The sequence below is a fragment of the Euwallacea similis genome, chromosome 4 (assembly GCF_039881205.1).
Source record: "Euwallacea similis isolate ESF13 chromosome 4, ESF131.1, whole genome shotgun sequence".
NCBI lineage: Eukaryota > Metazoa > Arthropoda > Insecta > Coleoptera > Curculionidae > Euwallacea > Euwallacea similis.
The window spans coordinates 1,542,138-1,557,836 of NC_089612.1; the positions used below are offsets into that span (position 1 = coordinate 1,542,138).

The 15,699-nt window shown below is 34.6% G+C and overlaps 3 protein-coding genes across 3 annotated transcripts; 1 reads left to right on the plus strand and 2 right to left on the minus strand.

The window, feature by feature from the left end:
* Positions 1-124: 124 nt before the first annotated feature.
* Positions 125-970, minus strand: Dim1 (thioredoxin-like protein Dim1). The gene is made up of 3 exons (XM_066389185.1): positions 643-970; positions 399-535; positions 125-343 (listed from the first exon to the last, which is right to left on the minus strand). The coding sequence occupies exons 1-3, from the start codon at positions 718-720 to the stop codon at positions 130-132; spliced, it is 429 nt and encodes a 142-aa protein (XP_066245282.1). The 5' UTR covers positions 721-970; the 3' UTR covers positions 125-129.
* Positions 971-1,164: 194 nt separating this feature from the next.
* On the plus strand, positions 1,165-8,144 carry Stim (stromal interaction molecule). Its single transcript, XM_066388930.1, has 9 exons — positions 1,165-1,435; positions 1,494-1,648; positions 1,840-2,072; positions 3,447-3,559; positions 3,773-4,260; positions 4,611-4,869; positions 4,932-4,994; positions 6,144-6,282; positions 6,331-8,144. The coding sequence occupies exons 1-9, from the start codon at positions 1,279-1,281 to the stop codon at positions 6,686-6,688; spliced, it is 1,965 nt and encodes a 654-aa protein (XP_066245027.1). The 5' UTR covers positions 1,165-1,278; the 3' UTR covers positions 6,689-8,144.
* A 942-nt stretch (positions 8,145-9,086) lies between these two features.
* Positions 9,087-15,532, minus strand: Pez (protein tyrosine phosphatase non-receptor pez). The gene is made up of 9 exons (XM_066388733.1): positions 14,822-15,532; positions 14,604-14,772; positions 14,266-14,507; positions 13,984-14,209; positions 11,788-13,314; positions 10,091-10,309; positions 9,770-9,952; positions 9,390-9,716; positions 9,087-9,327 (listed from the first exon to the last, which is right to left on the minus strand). The coding sequence occupies exons 1-9, from the start codon at positions 15,172-15,174 to the stop codon at positions 9,199-9,201; spliced, it is 3,375 nt and encodes a 1,124-aa protein (XP_066244830.1). The 5' UTR covers positions 15,175-15,532; the 3' UTR covers positions 9,087-9,198.
* Positions 15,533-15,699: the final 167 nt, after the last annotated feature.

Consider the following 15,699-nt stretch of genomic DNA (forward strand, 5'->3'; position numbering starts at 1 on the left):
AATCTTTTTTTTATGTTAGGAACATTTATTTTGTATATAGTAAATTAATATCATTGATTCAAAATTAAGAAATTCTAAGGATTTCAACTAAACCATATTTCCAAAAACCACAAAAGACAAAACAAAAATTTAATATCTATATTTAGTTGAATAATCTTTTGGAGACACTACAAGACCTCTTCCTTTACGAGCTCCCCTGTAAACAGTTTCCATTATATCAATCATTTCCTGTTTATCCTCAAGGGGCCAATTGATTTTGTTGTTGTTTCCAGTGCCTAAATCAATCATTATGTGTTTATTTCTAAAGAAAAACATTACTGTACATGGATCATACAATTCATACCTAAAAACAATGTATAACCTCAGTTTAAATTTGATTTTATGAGAACATTTCTTACATTTTATTGAAATCTGGCACCTCTGTGATATCTACTAAATAAACAACTGCAAAATTTTTTACTTTTTCTGCAATACTATACAACACTTCATCCATTTTCATACATGAGGGGTCCCAATCATGACCGAAACGAATAACCTAAAACAAATTCTTATAAAGAAGAGACTAGCTATTACTATAGTATTACTGTACAATTCTCAAATGGTTGGTTAATTAAATTGAACGATGGAAAAAACCTTACTTACCACAACTCGATCCTCTTCAGATAAAATGGCTTGATCAACTTGCCATCCATTATGTAAATGCGCTAGCATATAAGACATGTTGCTGAGTGTATATTAAAGGTATTCTCACAAACAACTATGATATTTCAAGATTCAGTGTTTTGAAATTTGATAGGAAAAGTTCCGACTGATTTCAGAGAGTTTTTTTTTTGGGAATCAATGAAATCTGAGTTTACAAATTAAAGAATTTCGCAGAAATTGTTCATTATTGGTCTTTTAATCACGTTTTCGGTCGTTTTCTTTCCTTCTTTTTATTATTAATTACTTACTCCTGTTTATTTATTTTTAATTATCTCTAAATCAACATCAACAAAATAGAAATCAGCTGATTTTTGTCCAATTAAAAGGACAAATGACGAATCAACAACATATTCTATTCTTTCTCCACATAGGTATTAAGATAAAGATAGAGCTAGTTCAGTCAGAATAGGTAAATGGAAAGAAAAAATATTCATTGACAGTGACAACGTCAAAAGGGATGGCGACTACGTCCTAAAAAATGTCAATAAAGTTTTAGTTTTAATAAAAATCATATCGATAAAATTACACGAAAATGTTACATTAAAATTCCATTTCTCCATTGTGTAAGGCTAAACAATGATTAATAAAACGATAATTTATTTATTGGTGCTTAATGTGTGTGTAAAAGTCGTTGGTGCCACCAATATCCAACTGGAGGCCACTGGAGATTCTCCCAGAGTGCCTCCTGTTCAAAGAACTGCCTCATCCAGCGATTTCCATTCAGTTGCCGAAAGTACGTTACCAGCAAAACAACCAGAAAAAGTGGTAATAAAATAGGGTTTAATTTTCAGGCCAGCTTCATGCCTTTGATAGCTGTAGCTATGATGACTTTGCCTGTCTTTCCATGGCAGCAAGCGACAAGCATGGTTTGGAGGCAATTGTAACTTTACATAAACAACTGGATGATGATGCAGATGGCAATATTGATTTTGCAGAGTCTGATGATGTAAGTGTATTTAATAAAACTCGAATTTTTACATTAGTTTCTGTGGGATATTTGAACAGATGAAGTGCAAATAATATCATAGTTTCATAAATAATTTATTAGGTGTTATTGTGATTTAAAGTTTTTCAAATGTGATTCTCTAAACTAAATTTATTGTAAGTAGTACCTAATCATTCTCTGCTTTATTACAGTTTTTAAAAGAAGAGCTGAAATATGACTCTGGAACAGAAAAAAGGCAAAGGGCCTTCCACAAAAATAATGACATGCATATATCAGTAAAAGAATTATGGGAGGCCTGGTTGAGATCGGAGGTGCATAATTGGACTGTGGAACAAACCTCAGAGTGGCTTATTAATAATGTCCATTTACCACAGTATGTTCCTAATTTTGTTTTACACAAAGTTAAGGGAGCTAATTTACCCAGGTAAGTTTCTAACTCCTTTTAATATTCATGTTCAATATTCCACTTTTAATGTGTCTTTTGTGCTCCATGTGTATGTATGTCTCATTAGGTATATAAGAATTTCAGAAGCTATTTCTCTACCAAAAATTTCTTCTATGTCTCTCTTTCTCATCTCTCCTATTTATAAGAAAACTGTTATCCTAGTAAAACCTATGAGCCATTGAAAGCAACACTTACCTTCTTATAACGATTTTTTGTGTTTCTTCAAAATATGCAAAAGTTACTTTGTTTTAAGTAAGTGATATTCATTTGTACTTGGGATGCCCTAAACATAAATTTTACTACTGAAAAGTTTTGTGAAATTAAGCCTTTCTCCCTGTTGATGTTTTATATACATAATAATATTCAAAGATCACAAATTTTTGACCTTATGTAAAACTATTTTTGGAAATTTACTATATACATATTGGGGCCTTTTGTGGTAGGTTATCTAATAGAGTTACAGCTCAAAAAACTACTTTCCTGTTAGTGAACAAGTTCAGGAGGAGCCCCTTACAGGCAAATTTTCAAATTGTCCTGACTCATGGGTCTATGAATCAGTGCTGGTTAATTGTTATTTTAATAAATTATGAACAATTTGATATTTGTATGCTACAATGTAGTGTAACTTTCATAAAAGAAATAAAATTTTCAACTACCTAACTGGCACTATACCATTTTCATTAAAAAAAATACAGCTGTTAAAGACTATTAATGAAAAAAATTTTAAAGTTTTTATCTGTTACAAATGATTTCAAAAAGTATCAAAAATATTTCAATTTAAAGATGAGAAGATAAAATATAATGTTTTAAATAACCCGAATTACGGTAGAAACTTGAAGTACCAAGCATATGACCTCAAGAATTTTTTGTGCTTCTCTGGTGTACAATATATTCAGTTCAAGTTGGAATAAGTATGTCCTTAGGATACCTAAATTTTATATGAGATTACAAATGGTGCTTAAAGTATGTGGAGGCATGTTTTGGAGTATAAAAAGCTGAAAAAGATAACACCTGATTTCAAAACAACTATTCTATTATCCTATAGATTTTCAGTACCAATTGAGACCTCATGTAGTATAAATAGTCCTTAAGAGTAGTACTCACCTTAAAGAGAATAGTTAAACAATTGTAACACTCTGTATCTCTGAAATAACACATTCACAAATTATATGTTTATACATGTTAAGTCTTTGTCGTCTTTTGATGCAAGTAGTCTGTCCTTAAATTTTTTGGTACTGTGTAGAAACTCAATATAACAATATGTATTATTCAAATACGTTAAAAAACTGCTGCTAATGAAGGTGCCCATCTCATTGTTAGCTGTTGGTAAGTGCAAAAATACCATTTCCACAGGTTGGCTGTAAATAATGGGAACTACTTGGGCATCCTGGGTATAAAGGATCCAATTCACAAGCAGAAAATCTCGCTCAAGGCCATGGACGTTGTTCTCTTCGGACCGCCAAAAGGTAAACTAATTCATACTCTCTAATTAATAACGTGTGTGGAATATGTAACGGACAACAGCAAATACACAGTCAAATGTTGCCGCTAATCACCTGTTTTATGAGGTTTTTTTTGCGTCTATAGGATGTCGCTTAATGGTAGATATATGTATTAAATTTTTTTTGTTATATTCGTGGTTTTAAGTTCCATTATATTTGCATTTTTTTTGTCTGCAGAAGGGATAACCTGGAAGGACATCACGCTAATTCTCTCGGCTGTAGTGGTCCTGTTGGGTGGCTGGCTTGCGTATCAGCAAAACAAAAAATTTAAAAGCCACCTGAACCGCATGAACCGCGACATGGATAGCCTTCAAAACTCGGAAGAAGTTCTGGAAAAGCTGCAAAAGCAACTGGAAGAAGCGAAACAGGCGGAAGACGCCGCCATCTGCGAGAAGCAAAACCTGGAAAGGATGCTGCAGGACTCCAAAGGGGACATGAGCAGTTTAACCAGCGCTTATTCGGAGAGCGACATTACTCATTACAAAGAGGAAATAAAGTCGCTGAAGACACAATTGGAGCTAACACAGGCGGCCTTTAAAAACACTTGTTATTTGGCCCCTCCAGGGCTGCAGCAATGGCTACAGTTGACTTATGAACTGGAGCAGAAGAGCTATGATAAGAAGAGAGCAGCTGCAGAGAAGCAGTTGCAGCAAGCCAGAGAGGCGGTAAGTGCGAGAAATACGCAATTAGCTGTTTGCTCATTATATTAGCATTGACTGGCTTGAGGCTTTGAGGAGGCAGAAACAGGTTGAATCCGACAAGTCAGATTAACAATTTTGTCGAGTTTCAATTCGTTTTATAAATGGGATTTTTTTTACTTGTAAGAGCAAACTTGGTGAAATTCTCAAATATTCATCAAGAGCAATTTTATAGGCATTATTACATTTTGAATTTGTCGTTGAACTTAAAAAGTATAAACTTTTCTTCGTCATTATGGTTGAGAGAATGAACCTGTGTTACAGTAAACACCCTATACAGTTCTTATGAATGACTCTCATTTCATCTTTTCTGTTAGTGTGAAAAACTTCGGAAAAAACGATCCAGCCTTGTGGGAGCTTTTGTTTCAACTCACGGTAAAGCCATAGACGACGTAGATCGAGCTATAGTAGAGGCAAGAAGTGCTTTAAATGAAGTCACTTATGAGTTACAAGAGCGCACTCATCGGTGGCGTCAAGTTGAGCTTTTGTGCGGATTTCCTATCACTGTAAACATGGGTCTACAGAGCTTAGAGACTGCCCTTTACAAGAAGCAGGAGCGCCTCAATGGGTTCAGTGGTGGGTTGATTTATTTGCCCCTATTTCTAATTATTTGCACGTTTTTTTTGTTTTAATTTCAGTGCGAATGAATAGCATGGACGATCTGGACGTTAACGACGAAACTGGATCTGTATACGGTTTAGGTAAGCAAATTTCATGTGATGAGGAAGCCGAATAAATGTAGTTTTGTTAATTTATTCTTCATTTTAATTTACTAATTATATAGTGAGCTCTAGTACGCATTTCTTCATCAGTTATACTTATAATTGCCTATTTCTGAGCAAATATATTTGTGTTGTAGTGCTAGTTTATTTTTTTAGTCCTCACTTGCCTTGGCAAAGCCGTATGTTCATGCGACCCAATTTCCCTTTTAAGCGCAATGCTTTCAGTATCTTATGGCCTGTAATAAAACTTAATATTTGTCAATAATCAGTGAGGTATCAGATGAATGCTAACGTGCACACTGATCTAAAACATCTTGTTTGAACAACTTAATTGGGAATGGTTCGTTTCAATAACTGCAAACAGTTTAATTGAATTCGCGGTTTTCCAAGTAGTCACACTTATCAAATATAAAAGGAAAATTATCCTGTCCTGACGATTGGTGCTTGTCCTTGTAGTGGTGGAACTGGTTTTCGTTTGTAGGAATTTAATGTGTTGTCGGTTGCATAGCAGTAGATGGTGCAGATGTGTTACTCCACATGCAGTGACCTTTGAATGATGGAATTAAATGTAAATTTGGGGTATGTAATTCATTAGTTGTTATTATTGCGATCAATGCATCAATTCATTCCGTCATTTTAGAGGTCATTGTCACAGTAATGTATATATTTATTTAATTGTAATGCCATATGTGATTTTTATACTATATTTGACAAACTAGTAGATTTTCTATATTATACTGGGTATTTTAATTGCGTGGTTAAGTTGTTCTCAAAGAGTTTATAAATGCATAACAATCGCGTTCTTCTCAGTTGCCATATTAAATGGGCGTCTGGATGCCATGATGAGATATTCCCATATTCGATTATTTTGCAAAATTATTTACTATTCTGATATTTTGAAAACGCTGTATATTCCGTCATTTTGATGATTTAGACTTCGTTCGTTAATGCTGAAATTGACATATTAATGTTTTCCGAAAAAATGGCATCTTTTCCCAAATTTAACACTCTCTTACCACTTAAATAGAACACTCCGTATGTTTTGCCCTTTAATCATTTGTACAAGGTCAATGTTATCATCAATCTCTTCCTAAAATCGTCAGAGATATATATTCTAAACGTTTTCAGTTCCTTCATATTCGGAAATTCCTATTCAACACATGGCTTCGCTAAATGAAGATGAGACTTCAGAAAGCGAAAATGGGAAACAGGACGAGAACGCTAATGAATCAAGGTCTCAAGATTTCTCCTTTCAGATTGGTGGAATGTAAGTTTTATGATACCTTCTTGCAGCATCACAGGGAGTATTTTTCAGCTCCTTCCCTGAAGATCTAGTCACCAAACCTCTACATTCAAGCAATCATGTAAAATCGGCCAGTCAATCGAATATCAGCGCCAAACCGACAAAAATCTTCACCAGGTCTCTAACCCAAGACATCAACGTTGAGGAAATTCCCAAAACCAAACCCTGCTCCTCAGAGGGCACTTTAGAAACAGTTAAACAACGCCCTGCTACAATTCAAGAGACCTCAATCGTTCCTAAAAAAACGGTCTCCATAGAAGACGACATTTGCTCGACTGATTCTTCTCTGATCGAGGAGGGCGAAGTGAAAAAGAAGAAAAGGAAATTGTTTAATTTTTCCAAGAGGATCAAGAAGGGTGAAAAATCTTGAGGCTTTTAATGTGGTCCCCTATTGATGATCTTATTTTACTTGTTTAGCCTGGCAAATCTCCAAGTTTTTCCTTTTTTAGTTTTATTTGCGAATACTAAAGAATGTGGTTTAAATCACGAGTGATCTTGCGAAGGTGTTTAGGTTGTAGGAAATACACAGAAACCTGACAATAATATAAGTTCTGAATTCTTAGTGTTTGCGTAGAAATAGGTACGTACAGTGAATATGAAGTATGTGAGTCAAGGTCAACATATGAGATAAATGAATAAATAACTTAATTATTTTTGCTCAGATTGACTGTAAAATCCTTTTCTGCAGGTATGTAAAAGCGCCTGCTTCATCAGTGCCGTTTCTCTAAACTCTATTTTTTTTATGAAGTAGGCGCACTTACGCACCTGCAAAAAGTGATTTTACAGCCACTGTAACCAAACATGGTTATATTAAGTTAAAGGACTTTTTTTATCCGTTTGTTGCATATGATGGCTTTAATTCACATTTCAAAACGAAATCTAATTTTTTGCTTAACTTTGTCAACTCTCTCCTTTGTGATTTCCGTTTTGTAATTTTATTGCTAATTTTATGTTTATTATTCCTTCTTCTATGTAAACGCTAACAATTCCAAGTTTAAACTATTTCTCCCAGAAAATAAATCTATTCAATTGACAATAATAGGTAATTTTTTTATTTGAATTGTATAGGTAGGCATATAACTTCTGTGAAGGTACTTATTAGACCTGAGGTGGTTGTTTGATGAATAAATATATCATGCAGAGCTTAAGTTTCCTTCGAAATGTGGGTACTTAATCTTCGTGCTTAAATTGAGTCAAATTTAACCATATATTCGACTTCAAGTGGACATAACAATGGCCAGAATGGAATACAACATTCCAGACATCAGCGATATTTAAGGGGTCTCAAAAATGTATTTTTTCTGATAAAAAAAAGGACTTCAAAATAGCGCGATCTTGACTGGACAGAGGTCGACAAAAAAAGCCGTCATAAGCTGTCTGTGTGTTTGACCCATTACCAAACATTATAATGAAACAAGGATAGATAGAAAAGGCGGCCACATTGTGGCTTGAAAGCGCAACTTTCTGTTATTTGTCCCATATTTTTTGAAATTGCTGTACGTTCATCCTAATCCCTAAATACTCTAGACAATTCGTATACTTAAATTTTATTAGGTAGACCTTTTTACCTATTTTATATGTATATTTTGCTGGAATGTTTTTGCTTTAGTGGAAGTTTTACCTACTTTTTAATCAATTTATTTACTTCTAAGGTTAATTATTTAAGCAATTATTTATGTATAAAGATAGGTATGTGTGCCCTATTTCTTCTATCGTATTGTGATACTAGAGTTCTAGATAGATAATGGAATTGTTAAATTACAAGTTAAGGTGTAAAAAATTAATTTTTGTCTATTGGAATACTTAATAAAACTATTTCGATAATATCAGTTATTGTTTATTGTCAGTGGGTGATAATGTTTGCAATTTTTTAGAAAAGATTCCTCCCCGAATTTACGCCCTAATATGAAATTTACTCTGCACCTTCATTATGGCTTTTGTCTTTTTTTTAGGCAGTAATTTTTTTTAACATGTTACCAGGCGTTCATAATTTTGTCGGTATCTCGATCTTTTATCCTTAAAATAAATATATAATATTTCAAATTTCATTTTGCTCATCATCAAAATTTAGTTTTTTCCTAGGTTTTGCTGAAAATCAATTTTAGAAACATTTTTACCGTGTTTTTTAAAATGCCATACTCCTTGTTCACCGTTTTGCCAGAGAGCTGTTCACAATATTTTTTTAAAGTACACTTAATTTTTGTGGTTAAAAAATTCATATACTGTATCATAAGTTCATAGGAGCTTCTGCCAAATTATTTTGTAGAATTTTACAGCGCAACTTCACCAGTGTTTAGAAAAAAATTGTTGGTTTAACCGCGAATTACCTATTACATTAAAACACATTTAGACTTATTTTTCACAGCTTCATCATAGATAAGTGATATTTTTACTGAAAATGTTCTTTTCTAAAATTTACTTCGTGACTTCACCATTTGATGATAATGTAAACGTAAATTTTGCTCTAAATATGTTTTATACGTTTTAGACGTATTGTTCGCTTTACCTTGCTTAGAAATATTGTCTCACACATAGATAAGGGTTGTTAGAGTGGTGGAATTACACATTATTCCTAAACAAGGTAAAGGAAAAAGTAAATTTTGTTTTTTAAAGTAAAGCAAGTTATGCTACGCAGTCGTTATTTCATCAGAGTTTTGACTTGGATTTCGTCGTAAATGAGTTATTTAGGGGATTCCTTAGCGATATTCCTTGACGAACTACATCACTTTTTATGTAGCAACGAATTTTATAAAACTAATGAGCCGTCCAAATCATATAATCTCAGTTTTATTTTCATTTAATTACAAAAAAGATAAAAACAAACATGCAGAATTGCACACAATATGGTTAAAACATGGCCTCGGTATTGAATGGATTCGCTTAAATAAGTCTCGTTTGTTTCAAGTAGTGTATGAGCACTGAATAAACGAATCTATATTGGGCTATCGTTTGCACCATTTGAGGCCGCTGCTGCCTTAGAAGTCCCACAACGCCCGGTATACAAACTTCCTGAAAATCGTGAAGAAAAATGCCTCAATTACATTTAATGCGAAATTAATTGATACACGTACTTGGTTATGATCAACTGTATACAGCAACAAATCACTGAGAATTGTCAGTCCCGTTCTTCCCACCCCTGCAGTACAATGTACCAAAATGGGGGGATTTTTATTATGTCCCGGTGGGATTTCGTTCATTGAATGCTGGTAAACGCTTTGCATTTCCTCTAAAAAGCCTAAAAAGTGCGACACTGAATTGGGACACCCCTGGTCGCCCCAATCCGTGTAGTGTAAATGCCACATCGTGCGATATCTCCGTGAAACCACTTGGCACAGTCTTATTTTACTCGTAATACAAAAGCCGGTTTTTTGGGAGAATTCCCACCACACCTGGTAATCCTGCAAAAATTGATAGCCGTGACATATGAAGTGGCAAATCATGAAAATTTTACTTTTCCCACATTGATGCATCTGTCATCTGCATCGGGCAAATAAGAGAGATCTTCCGTGTGATCCGTCAGTTGGACCAAGAGGTACACTTCAGCTTCCCAGATGCACTGCCAGAAGTACGGCAACGTCGCCCTAGTAGGCCCTTGGCCTGCTATGTAAAAACGCTGTTTACTGCCTACGGTGGCCTGGAAAATATATTCAAACTTATACATCCTAAATCAAATTTTTTATTTCGACTATCGTCAAACTATCTAAGTCTGACATGTGGCCGCCTTCTTAAACTTCGACGCCACACTGATTTTTAGTCTCGTTAGAATACTTACAGTAATATGAGATGCGTTGATATAACCGTATTTGTTGCCCTTTGAGGGCGTCAGTCTCAGTCGGTTGTCTTCATACGGCAAAATGTCCTTAAACCTATTAAATATGGCGTTTTCAGGAAGGAGAGCTGTCACAAAATCGGCATTGTCCTTCTTTTTGGGTATTTTGTCAAATTCGAAGAAAAGTTGACTGTCCGCTAATTTATTTTCCAGCAGTTGGCACTGAAATTGGAATTAGAATTTGAAGAAATTGAGGACGAACTGATGTCACCGCTAAGACCGACAAAAATATGAAATTTAATACATATTTCAATACGCCTAGCATTTGCGTTTCAGACCTAATTATGTAATTAAATATAGAGGGTGGTTTACAAAAGCAGTACCGATGACGGCAGCAAAAATCTTTGGTATTCAAAATGAGCTCTAGGACCAATTGTTATTGTCAGTCAAGGTCTTGATGTTTGTACATGTGCAGTGAGAGTGATGTTACTCTTAGTAGCCACTTTGTACCCTTTATAGCGAATTCGGACTTCCGTACCAGTGCGTACTCATTGTGACAAAAAGAATGACTGTTCAATAGTCCTTACTTTATTATGAAGTTTGGTAATATATTATTATATGTAGCTTTACGCACACAGTATACAGATACATTTCTCCGGCTACATTACCGGCCTGAATGCGCACTGATGCGAGTGCCTAAATTCGCCATATGTTAGTTATCGTGGGGGATTTTTTTCTCAGCGATTCCGATACTGTCTTAAAATAATCGTTTCAAACAGAATATTGTAATTGAATTTCGTCGTTTTAGAAGCAATTTAACGATCATGGTATTTCGCAAACCTATTACGAATAAAATAAATATTTTTATTGAACTAAGTAAAAAAGGAAATTATTCGAGTTTTAACAAGTTTATTCGCGATAACAGTTGCGGAATGCAAGTACACATGTGAGCAGAAAAGGCAAGTAAACGACAATAATGTAAATGTCTACACATTTCCCAATTTTAATGCACAAATTATCTTATCTGGTTACTCACGTTAAAAGTATTATAGTCATTTTCCATTAAAAAGAAAACGATCAATAAGAAAAAGCAATTAAGACCTACCTTGTCCGATTGTTAAAGCGACAATTACTCAATGACAAGAATCATTAATGAGATTTGCGGTATGAGGTTAAGGAAATCAATTATGTAGAAAATTTGGAGGACTTTCAGTAAATGTTGTGTTTACATTGAATTAATATTGAAAGATAGAAAAACATGGCCATGTAAAAGTCCTAATAACATAATATGTATTTATAATAAAAAAGTAACACGAAGTACCCACTTTCCGTTGCCACCACATAGAGTAGGTATTTTTTGCAAACATATGGTATATGCATTTTTTAAAACTGTAACATTTTCATAGAATAAATATTAATGACTAACAATCGTCGGTTGTCATTAAACAAATCTTCAAATTAATTGGTTATTATAATCTTTTTAAGACGATTTTGATTTTGTTAATAACAGTTTTCACCTGTAGATCTGTTAATAAGTCGCAATCATAAAAAAACGGAGTTAATTGAATTTAAAAAAACTCACGTTTAAACCTAAGATTGTCAACAAAATAGAGATTCCTGCTTCAGAGAATGAGGAAGATTCCGCACCAAAAATGTTATTATTTTTTGTCATAATAACAAAAATCAAAACAGAAACTTACCATAGTTTCCTTGCTAATGGAGGGTGGTAGCGGATTGAATTTGGGCTGCCCGGTGGACCAACGATGTTTTGCGCTGCCCTGTCCTTTATCCTCTCTCTTCTTCTCCATCTTTAATGTCGCACTTTTCACTTTCACCTCCGACTTTTTGCCCATCAATAAACCCCACCGTTTTTTTTTTGTTTTACTGCTGGAGCTGTTTAGACTAGCGTTCGAAACTGTCTCGTCGACGTTACTGAACGAACCGGCACTTACAATACTATTGTCGGTCTTATCACTGCTTATTGTCACACTGCTTGTTCGAAACGATTCTTTATTGTTGTTCGAATGCGCGATGACTAAATTGTCCGAATGAGCAGAGATGTTGGGCTCGACAAGGTCATGTTTATTGCTTTCTGCTTCATTGTTTGTCACGTTTACTCCTATGTTGGCGTAGACATTTTCTCTGCGGTTAAGACCGGTGGTTTGCAGCTGTGTTTGAAGCGCATTCACCAAAGAATGATTCACGACTTGACTGATATCAGGGGCGGAGTGAATGCTTTGAGCACGGCTGCGCATTTCTGTATCATTTTGCCATGTCATTGGTAGATTTTCGTAAATGGGTTCAGAAGGGTTTGATACCTGAGCGTCGTGCGGGACTAAAGTTTTGGGATTGCGCATCACCACAAAGCCGTTATTGGGCAGTTTATTTGTCTGTAATATTTGCTTCATATTTGCCGGCAGGCAGTAGATTATGTTACCATGCTCATCATAGACTTTTTTGATATGTTTAGTAACATTAGGATTCTCGACTATCAAAGCCTGTTGTGGTCTTGTAAAATTATTATTGAACATCGAATTTACATTCTCGTAAGCGCTCTGCTGCTGTGGTAAATAGCTATGAGATCTGTGAATGGGATGTGCAGTTGCAGCTTGATACGTTACGCGCTTAACAAAGCGATTATCGCTAGAAACCAAATCTGGACTGGACCCACTAATCAAATTGTTAACGAACATATTAGGGAATTTAGCTTGCTGTGATATCCCTGCTAAATCCGGGGTAGAATTCGATCCAATCCTATTCACAGGATACGGAGGTGGTTGTTTATTATACAAGTGAACTATTCCCACATTATCAAAGTTCACTTGCCTGTTATCATTACCATAAACAAAGGGGGGGGACTCTACAAAGCCCGGATACATTCCCTTTTGCTCGAAAGTGTTATGGGTTAAATCAGGGTAGCGCAGATGCGCACTGTAAGCATCACTTTGATGTATCTCTGGCTGCGAACTATAGATCATGGTGTGGGGTTCATTGGGCGGTAATAAGGCACTCGAAGAATTCCGGTATTTTTGCTGAACTGCTGTTTCGTAGTCGGGAGCCGGACGATAGGAGGGCAATAAACTACGGAGGTTTTCACGATCAGAGGAGGCATGTAAGTCGAGGCAAGAGGTGGATTGCGCTCTTTGAGAGAGATTTTGAGAGGAGAAATTAGTGTCGCGCTGAGAAGGATAAGTGATATCTTCGCAACTCTCCATTTCTCGGGGGTCCTGAAATGTTTTGTTTTGTACTATATGTTTCTGTTAAAATCTTTTTTTAAAACAACTATTAAAGATCAAATTGTTAATGTATATTAACTTCAAATGCAAAATAATTTTTATAGAAACGTTGAAATAGAATTAATAGACTAGATTCTAAACTAGAAAAACTATTGGTCAGATTCTTTGTTTTTATTGATAGTTTAATGTTAATTGGTTCTAAGAACTAAATTATTAATGTGCTGTCAACTTTAACTGCAGACTAACTTCCATAGAAATATAAAGTAGTGTAACAATAGTAATAGTAATAGTTCATTGTTGTTGGTGATAAAATGGGATATTTAGAATTACACTCATTTGTTGTTAAAAATGGGAACAGTAAAGTTTTAATCAATTTGACAGCAAATTACTCAAATTAAAATGATTTGCTAAGACACTCCATACATCTATGCCACATTTGTATAAGTTTGAAGTCGGACAAACTCTTACTCATACCCACAACAGTTGATAAACCTTTAACTGCAAAAATCATATGTTCAGTGTTCGAATTTTTCATTACAAGGAATCTAATTTTACACGCAATCGTGTTCTACTGCCACGTCAAATTGGTATGCAGATGAAGAAATAAATGAAATTAAATTGATGCTCAAAATATTACTCAATACGAATTTTGGAACTTACTTCTGCTTGTTGAAAGGCAGGAGGATCTGATGTATTCCTGTTGTCTGATTCAATCTCATTATTCATTTCATACTGCCTAAAGAACATGTGCTGCAAAACACAAAATCTCCAGGCATTTTTGGCACTATCCACGTCAGGAAAGAAAAATTCCACTTTATTCACACCTCCAACTGACTCAATTATAAACTCCTTTTTATGGTTTATAACATTACTTATATCTGACCATCTAAAAATACAAAAAATTAATTTAAATTTCTGCTAATGTTGAACTCAGAAACCTACGCAAAATGCCTAGAATTTCTCTCTCCATAAGCAACTGACACCCCAGTCAAACCTATTCCAATCATAACAATATTTCCTTCTTTTTCTTTTACTTGGAATTCTTCCTCCCCATATGCTTCTAATTTTTGACAGGCACAAATGTAGTACTCTTCTGCAGTACTTTGAGGAAGATTATGTAAAGCTGCATGTTGCCTACTTGCAGCTTCTGTCAATGATTCTAATGTAATTGGGTCAGTAAAGGCCTAAAATTACATATAAGAATATATTCTAAAGACAACAACACTAGATCCCCACATATTGCAATCCTGACTAATGATTGTTCTAGACATTAAAATTACCTTAGGGAATAACTGAAACTCTTTTAAATACAGCCCAGTATGTCTTTCTGAGTCAAAATTACCAAATTCAGCTTGCATGCAATAACTTGCAAGTTCAATAGCTTGTTGAGGTGTACATGACCATCTACCTTCTATTACATCTTGCTTTAATTGTAGAAAGTAATGATATCTACAATATTTCTTACTCACACAAAATCACTTCTTATTGGGATACCTACCTTGTAACTTCATCTGTAATCAATCTTACACCAGATGTAACATAATACATAACTCGTAAATGAACAGAGAGAGCCCTGGCATGCTTATCCAACTGTCTCTTCATTGGTTTGTCTAGTTCTAACCAGCATAAATTATGCTCGCTGTGACAACTCACATATTGCAATCCAAAGAATTTCAATTGATTCAAACCCAATTTTTGACAAACAATATCCAGACAATCTTGCCCAGTGCTCTCAGAAGATAAAGTGCATTCCACATTGGTTCCATCCAATATTTCCACGGATATCACAAAGAGGCTTTTTGATACCACACTGTAGTGTCGAGACTTTTTAAGTTTCAACTTAAATGGCATGGTTGAGTAGCTTAAGAGCTGCAGGTAATTAGTAATGAGATTGCATTGGAGACGCTGACTTATAAAATACTGATCACAGACAATTTCCTATTTATAAAAGGATAAATTTATAGGCCAATATTTTTAGCTCAAGCTGCTTGGGACAGGAGGAGTGGAAGATATCACTTTGCGATCTGGCACATTTGTACAATATATTGATTAAATCATTGTAAAAGGAAGATTACACTTTTTGTGTAGTAAAAACTCAAAATAATGATTAAATTCCATGTAAAATAACAAAAATATTTGGTGAAATTACAAATATTTTTGTTATTTTACTAATTCGAACTAACCTTTCCATTTTGAGAGATGTCAGATATATGATGATAAAATGGCGTCTTGACGTGTGACCTAGAAGTTATGTCACGCTGGATTATAGTGTTATTCTACTTTTATGCCATACGGTCAACAGAGACATAAATCACCTTATTCAATCATTGCCAAACTGTTTTAAAATGTGTTTAAAAAGTGAGAAGGGGAAGTGAG